This window comes from Bremia lactucae, linkage group LG3 (genome assembly GCF_004359215.1).
Source record: "Bremia lactucae strain SF5 linkage group LG3, whole genome shotgun sequence".
Taxonomy (NCBI): domain Eukaryota; phylum Oomycota; class Peronosporomycetes; order Peronosporales; family Peronosporaceae; genus Bremia; species Bremia lactucae.
This window is the reverse complement of record NC_090612.1, coordinates 2,301,284-2,310,312: the sequence shown is the minus strand read 5'-3', so window position 1 is coordinate 2,310,312 and position 9,029 is coordinate 2,301,284. Positions and strand designations below refer to the sequence as shown.

Here is a 9,029-nt window from a genome sequence, read left to right as displayed (position 1 = left end):
GTCTCTATCTAATTAGAAAAAAACAGAAGGGAAGGGTGTATGGCAATACCAAAAGGGGTGTGTGGCTATACCGGTTCCCTAAAATTATCATCTTTATAATTTTACTTAGCATTTTTAGTATAACCGCACACTTTTATATTGTAGCAACCATGCAACAATTATGTTCATTCGTTGATCTAATTCTCCAGAAACGACCTCGCCAATCTTTTCTAGACGCGCGAATGGGCGGTGTGCAATGGGTCGTCATACATACTTAAAATTATATTTTAGTCAGTGACGAAGATTGCAATACGTAGGAACTTAATGATATTGGTAAACTTTTACTTTTTTCCTGATAATAAGCCTTCTTAGTATTGACCTTTAGCTGCTAAGAATTCTTAGCAACTTTAAAGCCTACCTCTGCACGTTGTGTACGTGACGTAATCGGAGGCACCTCACCTTTATTGTTGTCAACGCAGGTCGGCTAGTACTTAAGCAGTATAAGCGAAATTTACCCGTTGCACTAATAGTAGCTTAAAATACTCGACCGCAGATTTTTGAGACGCTTACTTATAGCAAAACGATAAATCCCCCTGTTAGGCAGACGTTCCGTCTGCCGCAACAGGTAACAGTGCGTTACCCGCGGCTGCACGAACCGCAGCCGAAGGCGCCGCACTATCAGCACCCCGCATGAATTTGTTCTTGATGCGATGGAATTTCCAATGATGGTTCTGACCAATCAACATCATTTTTAAACTAAGTGGTCACATAGGGACCACTCCATCCAATGCCAGTCAGAGTGATTGTCGTTTAAGGGAGGGGTGATGTAACGGGGTGTATCGTTACATGAAATTAACACTTATAGGTTGTTAATTAATATATTATCTAAAAGGTAGAGAATATTTGAAGAATATTACTTTATAGTGTAATGCTCGGAAATTTATCCATAAATAGGTATAAGCCGTTATATCTATTTATCCCGCAGACTAATCAGCTGTAAACCTATTCAAAGAGAGAGAGTCAGATAAGATTTCAATTGCATGTTTAGTATTAGTTTGTAATTAAGTTAGCATTAACAGATAGAAAGAAAAAGAAACTTAATTACATTAATCCTGTTTTCATTTAACCCTCTTTAAGGTAGTTGTCTGCACGTACTAGTGTACGTGAAGTGACGTAAGACACCACTCGCAACTGAAGCAGTGCGAAGTGGATTTGTACTGAAGCAGTACAAGTCGTAGTGCCCCGTTACAGTAGAGCGAAGTTTCTAAGGGCTCAAGCAGTCTGGACGTCTCTGGAACAAGTTGCTCGTCTCCACGCTGGTTCAACTTGGCTTCGAACGATGCATTATGTGTTTGACAAGACCGATGGGCGTGAAAAGGTGCTCGTAGGAGTTTACGTCGACGATCTGATCGTCACTGGTACAACGACCGCGTCTGCAGATCAATATTCGCTAATATGCAAATACTCGAGTTTAAGGATCTCGGCGTATTATCTAAATTTATGGGTATGCGATTCTTGCAATGAGACGACAGAAGCGTCATAATTGACCAAGAACACACCATCGCTGAAATGCTGGCCTGTCAAACGTGAATGGTGTTCGTGCTCCAATTAGAATAAATGATCCCACAAACCCGGACGATCACTCGCTTCTTCCTGCAAAATGTACCACGCTTTCGAAGAAGGCTACAATCAAATTTCATTCACCAGCTGGAAGTCTATTATGGATATCGCGTTGTTCACGAACTGTGCTGGGTTGCATCGTAGGTACACATGGTGTACGAGCAGATCCAGACAAGGTAAAATCAGTAAAGGAATGGCCAATCCCACGGCATGTGAAGGATTTGCGCCAATTCCTGGGGCTCGCTAATTACTTGCATAAGTATAGCAAGAATCATGCTGAGCAAACTAAACCATACTCTGATCTCCTTAAAATGGACACAGAATGGGTTTGGTTAAAAGAACAAGAAGATGCGTTCACATCCGTGAAGCAGTCTCTTGTAGAGGCACCGGTCTTGGCGTTGCCAGACGCGGATAAGCCCTTTAGCGTTGTCTGCGATGCAAGTAATTTTCAATCGGCAGCGCGCTCATGCAGAAGGATGACGACGGCGTTGACCGTGTCATTTCTAATCAGTCTCGGCTTTTAAAAGTCGCGGAACTGAATTACCCTGTGTATGACAAAGAGCTACTTTCAATAAAGTATAATCTTGTCAAGTTTCGTGTGCACCTATTGGGCACCGAACCATTTGTGGTTTATACGGATCACGCATCACTGCGGACCGCAATAAACTCACCGCACCTCTCGCCTAGAATGGCAAGATGGCTTACATTCTTCTCTGAATTTAATTTTAAAGTTGAATAGAAGCCGGGTACATCGAATGTCTTGGCTGACGCTTTATCGCGCAGACCCGACTTCGAGGTAAGACACCAGGAAAGTGTCTATAGTGTTAAAGCACAAATTCAGCCGTCAACGTTGGCAGCCATGAAGGCATACCACGTGACGAGCTCATTAGCCTCTAAATTGATGAGAGCTATGGTCAGGACGAAAATTGTCGCCTGCTGTTGGATCACTTCGGTGGACGAAAGGTTTCCCTTCCATCGCACCTTAAAGCTAAACAAAAATGCTTTAGCTACAGCGGTGGCCTGTTATGGGATTAGCTGTCACCTTGTAATGACACAGAACTCAATCTGCTGATCCTCCGCGAGCTCCATGATGCACCATCTAGTGGGCATCTGGGCCGTGAAACGACATTATAACTAGTATCAGAGTAATTTTAGTGACCACACCTTATATAGATAGGTGGCCAACTACATTCGTTCTTCGTCTTTGTAAACAGACTGAGCAAAATAATGCTTATAGCACAATGTAAAATATCGACCACAGACAAGGAGGCTACTAGCGCGCCGTTCGCTAAACGAACGGTCGCCTCATCTCGCTTGTCATCCTAGCAAAGCGACTCAAACACCGCCGGTTTCTGTTTCAGAGTCGCAAATTTTACAAAATTTTGTGATGCACCCGAATTCACAAGAAGTGTCATCACATGGTCATAGCCTCGTACTCGAGCGCGTTAGACCAGTTGAGGTCCGAAGTTTCGGTACCTCAGAGAAAATGCTACCCACTTGTTCGACAACTCTGAACTTAGGAGTGGCTGCAGAGTCCGCGCCAGTAGGGCATCCCGCCCCTACTGCGCTCCTGCATTTCCCGACCCTTCAGTAATCGATGCAGCACTCATGCGTCTCGCACGCTGGTTCTTGCCATCGCCCTCAGGGAGGGGGTCCTCTTGCTGGGCGTCTTCGCCTTAGCAGGGACCCTGGCATAGCAGAGAGCCATCAAATGGCCGCACTTGCCGCATTAAAAACAGACACCGTCTGCATTGCCCGACTCCATGGGAGTGGTATGTGTCCTCTCGGCCGACGGCTTATACCAAGCTGTCGCCGAGGCACTATTGTAGAATTGCTTTTCAACTAAGAATATTTGGATTGCCTCTCCAATCGTCTACGTCACCTTTCTAAAAAAGAGCTTATCGCGATGGGCCGTGCGGTAGTCCGTTTATAAACGTGGACACCTTAATGAGCTCCGGAATCGGACCTACGGTAATGGATGCCGTCCCATTCATGTTAGACCCGTCACCTACCAGGCACTGCCCGGACAGGAGGTCTGCTTAACAATCACAGACACCTCGACCCCGTAACCCCTAAGCTACCGACGTCGGTGCTGGTACAGAGGTGGGGTGTCTATACCAAAATGGGGGTGACGCTATACCGGGGTAAAATTTCTTCAATTAAGTAATTGACCATCCTCTTAAGTACATTTTGCGTACTTACCGGGGATTGTGTAACACAGGGCAACTTGAGCCCGTTACAATATGCGCAAGATTTGTTTGACTACACAAATGATATTCAGCAAAGTATGGTTTCTGTAACTGTCGATAAGACATGAAGGCCTGACAGGAGCTTTCATACTTCGTTAGAGTATCCATGGTTTTTGGTTCCGTTAGCACTGGCTTGGATCATCTGTGCAAGCATGTCAGTAGAACGTCGTCAATTGCCAGCTCATGGAAACCCAAACTGAAATTGTCTTAGAAAATCGTCAAGTGAGTGTTCGGCACTTGAATTAAATGGAATATATTTTCCGCCCGTTTCCAAGTAACAGACGCCCGTAGTCGCCGTGCTTCGTGATGGTCTCTTTTCGCGATGAACATTCGCGGTGGTCGTCAAAGATACCGCACGCGTAGATTAAGCGAAGAATTGTTGCGTCGCCAACGAGAAGATCTTTGTTGCATCTAAGAATTGGATGACGCGTTTGCGCGCATCGGCTTGACGTTCCGCCGACCAAATTTTGACACACTTACCGACAAGATGCTGTTTGTCGCGCTGTCGCATTCTTACATAAGCATAACGCCACCAAAGTCTACTTTCAGCTTGTAGTTCTTGGGGATCCTTAAGCTCAAAGTTGGCCCTCGTGGCATTGTGCTAATGGACGAGACGGTAGTGCAATTCGAGTAACAGCTTCACACAATCATGGGAATGGAAGGCGTGCGTCTCATTGTGATGATATTCCCCAGAATTCCTAGATGCGTCTCACGCTGTACGCGGGACGACTCGACGGACGAAAACTCTACCGGTAATCACTAAGAAGGGAACAGCACCCCTCGAGCTGGTCCAAAGTAGCGGTTGTCTGGAAATCCACCAGCTGAAAACCTTGCGTAGACCAGCACTTCTTCTCTTATTGATTTGAGGGGCGTTTCCAAACTTGCATCACGCTTTCGGGCAAAATTTAATGTAGGACATCATGCCTGCTCACACCGACAAGGGTAGCGAGCGAAGAAGATCGTCAAGATGTGTGTCGTTCGTAGCGTTCTCAACCCTACCTTGAATCCGGTAACGTCGGAATCTACTAGTCGAGTTGTTCTAGGACCTTGCGGCGGCGTTCACCACCGAGTGGAAACACTCGGATGCCGTGATACACGTGTACACGGGGCGGCAATTGGCACCTTATATCATCGAAACTGTTGTCGAGTGGGGTGTTCGGCCAATGGAAGGCATTTCCTAGATGGTCAGCGAGAGATGACTCGGCAACTGGAACTTGAGTGACTTTATCGTTGTTGATGTCTCTCTATGAACAGAGTAAATGGTGATTGTTACTGACGCCAAACACAGGCTTGCAGTCAGCACTGAGAAGGGATTGCCGCTCCAATAGAGGCGACCTTTAATTTGGGTAGGGTGTTCAATTTGAGTATATACGTATAATCTACCCTTTCAATTCTTCTTCACTGGTGTAGGGAGTAAGTCGTTCATTTTCAGCAAGAGTTTAAAAACGATTTTACGTGCAGTGCGACGCTGACGCTTACCTTCTCGGCTTGAGCGCTGCTCTTCTCCATTCTGAAGATACCTTAGCCACATTTGAGAGCAGCCAAGCTGTTTCGATGATGATAAAAATTCGAGAGGTTTTTGCTGCATTAAATGGGGAGAACGCTCAATGACCGTTGCGATGTTGCATGCTTCTGTTCTTTCTAGGGTGTAAGCGTGAAATGTTGCCTGTACTTGGCGTTCTCTATTTCGAAGAGTGGTAAAGCAAGTTTCTGCACGTTTATCTGATGACTCGGCTGAATTGTACGCTGCGATTTTGGTGATTTTTAATCTCCGACGTCAGCACCTGCTCTTCACAAGCTGCTATGACTTTACACTTATTGTATGCTCGCGCATTGCGTGTGTTGAAACGCCTCTTCTCGCAAGGATGTAAAACATAAGGCCTCTTTTAAGACACAGCTTAAAGTTCTTAAGTCTTAACTGTCCGCGTAAGTGGACACGTGGCGCTTAATTGAGCTTGTGGCTGCTGTCTGGTGACGATAACTATTGCAGAAGGTATCGCAATTTTGCTGAGTATAATGAGAAGAAGTACATTACATGCGTAGCTAAGATCTCTAGGTGCGTATTGTCGTAGCTGCAGGAGGAGTGGCTAGGAAAGTGACGACAAGACAAACTTGAGCGATTGGTATCATTTTGGTTCCATCGCAATGAATGTTCTTTACACTTGAACTGATTCCTTAGCCACACAAGTCGTGTAGAAGCCATTGTGCCAGCTTTTCCACAGATGAAAGTGGATGTCTACCTCACCATAATCATTTTTGATGCTGCACAATCACTCAACGTATGAGCTGATAAGCGTATGCTGCGTTGATTATAGAGTCGATCCCAAAATTATACCATGATCGTAAACTTCTTAAGTATAACTGCATGTTTGGTTGACCCTGAAAGTTCATCGGAGCGCCACCTGCTTATTTCGGCTTATACTTTCCTTTCGCTAATATACAGGCTTAGACAGTATCACAACGTTATTTGAACTTAACCTGCCTCTTTGTACACAATCGCTTACATGGGAAGGCGACTCCCAAAGCTTGCACCTGACCTAGGTAATACATGACCTCAACTGCTGCTTTCTCTCAATTATCAACTTCTGTTTCTTCATTCAAAACACTCACTCGTCACCACTCTCGCGTCACGCGCTATCTAACTAAAACAACTAATGCTTCGCACTTTCTTCTTCGTCTGACCCTCTAGCATGCATCCAATCAGACGAGTAGACTCAGCCACAATGGCATCAAAAAAGGCAATTCCGTCTTTATCCTCAGACATGACCAATATTTCCTCAACAGCCGCCACTGCTTTAGCAACCATTACTTCCAGCTGCGAGGGCGACGCAAAGTCATCGTCACGCTGTAGCAGAGAACCAATCTCATACAATGAAAAACCGGCCTCTGCGCCCTGCTTCAGCACCGCCGTACACAAACGCATCGTCGTCACACATTCCTCCTCGATTCCAATAGTACGCAGTACCGCTGCATCGCGCGCCTCGTCAAGCGACGCAATGTGGTCAAGTTCAGCACCCGTGAACGGGAACTCAGCTTGAGGCCAATGCAGCCAGTCAAAAGTCGCACTGTCCAGGTGCTTGTAGGCGGGTAGACAAAAGCCGTGGTCAATTGGTGTCATGGCGTACGTCTGCTCATTCAGTCGTGCACTGAGCAAGATGTTACCAGCGTGGCGATCCGTATTGAATAGACGCACGTCTAAGATGCCAATCTTGTGCACCTCTGGGATTGCAAACTTGAGTGTTCCCATGTCTTCAGCCGAGCACTGCGAGGCCACGAACCGCTGCATCGAACCTTCTTTTTCTTCTCCATTTAAACATAAAACCATTAAAGTCGTTTCAGGAACGCCACTAAAGCTTCCGTAAGCTTGGTCAAGCAGATAAGCAGCACGCTCACGAAGAGCTCCATTGCCGACTCGGAAGCCCTTATTGACAGGATGCTCACTTACACCCACTACGCTAGTTTCTTTCACGAAACCTCGGGGGTTTTTAGGAGCCATATACTCCTCGTCTCTTGGCTTAAAAATTCCCAAAGGTTTTTTCTTGTGGCAGGAACAAGACCAGTCCGCCGTCAAAAAATATGCTCCACCGCACCCCTCACTCGTCATCTGAAATGAGCTGCTCGCATCTGCGACCATACATTTAACCTGCTCAGCAAATCGCTCCGAAGTCTCTGTCGTAAGCCTTTCAACTTTCGTGCTGATAGGTAGCCCACTCTCCGGCTTCGTGTTATCCCTGGCCTCCTGTACCTCGCTGTCATAATTTAAAAGCAGCGGCAACAAGTGGAGTTGCACGATGGGGTACAGCTTGGTGACTACTGTATGCTGTAACAAGCCCTTGGCGTTAAGCGTGGCTGAGTCGTGTAATCGCAAGCAACTAAAGCGAGACGAGTTGCCACAGCATCCATTGATTATTGAGTTGGCTCTTACATTTTGCTTCCCTTGCAGATTTTTTTTCGCTCTCGAACGAAACCAATCAACGGCGCCCATTCTTCCTTAAGCTAGAGCTTCTTAAAGCTCAACAGAGCGAAAGCGAAGATGCTGAGCGATAAGGAGAGCCACAATGGTAAGAAAACGAATTGTTTCTCACGTGGCCGGAGCTCGGAACGGATGCGACGTTGGGGCGCGTTGAGAGCGAGAGCAGGTCGTGTCTCTTTGTTGGCAAATTGCTTAATAACGCCCATGGTGTTATGCAGCCACAAAAAAGCCAGCGCATCGTATGCATCGTTGCATAATATGCAGGTAGGGGAGGAATTGTTAACTATTTGGTTCACAAGGGTATTAATTTCCTTATAAGCGCTATCTATATACCAATCTGTTCTGCAATTCGTCATGTGGTTCCGGAATAAGTAACTGGAGAAAGTTATTGGAGAAAGCCAAAACGGCAGATCACCGCAATGGCAGCGCCTTGTAACAATATTGTACATGTACCATTTTTCATACCGCATCGCCAATTGTGCCTCATTTTTATCAACGATTACAATTGAATTTATTAACGCGTTGTAGCGGTCTCCTTATATGCAGCGCACAAAATTTAAATACAGTAAGATGTAGGCACCCAGCAATACAAATTGTGTCGCGGCGCCTTGCCGCCTTCCATGGCGACGTTTCGGCTTCGAACTACCTCGAGTAACGCGATTACGCACTTACAATGTTTATGGAGGGAATATTCTATAAGGTGACAGTCGAAAATTTGACCAGGACATGAGACGTTTCGAATCAAAGACCTGTGATCGATGTTCAAGTGTCGTTCTAGATTTGTCCCTCCCCTTTAACACTTCGACTTTTAAAGACTAGAGCATATATAGAAATATAATTTCCGGTAATTTTTAACAATAATATAAGCACACCGCATTTGAATTTTAGATTTTTTTATAGCTGGGGAGTCCTGCCATGTTGGTTAGTAATGCGCGTAAGCGCTACGACTCATTAAATACGGTATTACAAAGTTCTCTTTGATTTCTTTATAGCAGTTTATAAAACAATGGCCAAAGACTGACAAAACGTAAGATCAACGAGCGCATAGTCTTCCAATCATAAGCGACAGCTGTCTGCAACGAGCCACCTATTTGCTCCCCTGGAGAATAAGGAGAGCTGTAGAGTCGCTGCAAATGCGTGGACCAAAAGTGTTTATCCTCCTCTACGCGCCCGACCAAAATCTCTTACGAAAAGGTTTTTGACGGTGT

General features: G+C 45.7%; 2 protein-coding genes across 2 annotated transcripts; both read right to left on the bottom strand.

Annotated features, from left to right (window-relative positions):
* Positions 1 to 5,235: 5,235 nt before the first annotated feature.
* CCR75_003899 (uncharacterized protein) lies at positions 5,236 to 5,436 on the bottom strand (the record flags this gene model as incomplete). The annotated part of the gene is made up of 1 exon (XM_067961990.1): positions 5,236 to 5,436. The coding sequence occupies one exon, from the start codon at positions 5,434 to 5,436 to the stop codon at positions 5,236 to 5,238; it is 201 nt and encodes a 66-aa protein (XP_067815272.1).
* A 1,050-nt stretch (positions 5,437 to 6,486) lies between these two features.
* Positions 6,487 to 7,833, bottom strand: CCR75_003898 (uncharacterized protein; the record flags this gene model as incomplete). Its single annotated transcript, XM_067961989.1, has 1 exon — positions 6,487 to 7,833. One exon carries the CDS (start codon positions 7,831 to 7,833, stop codon positions 6,487 to 6,489), a length of 1,347 nt encoding a protein of 448 aa, XP_067815273.1.
* Between the last annotated feature and the right edge of the window lie 1,196 nt (positions 7,834 to 9,029).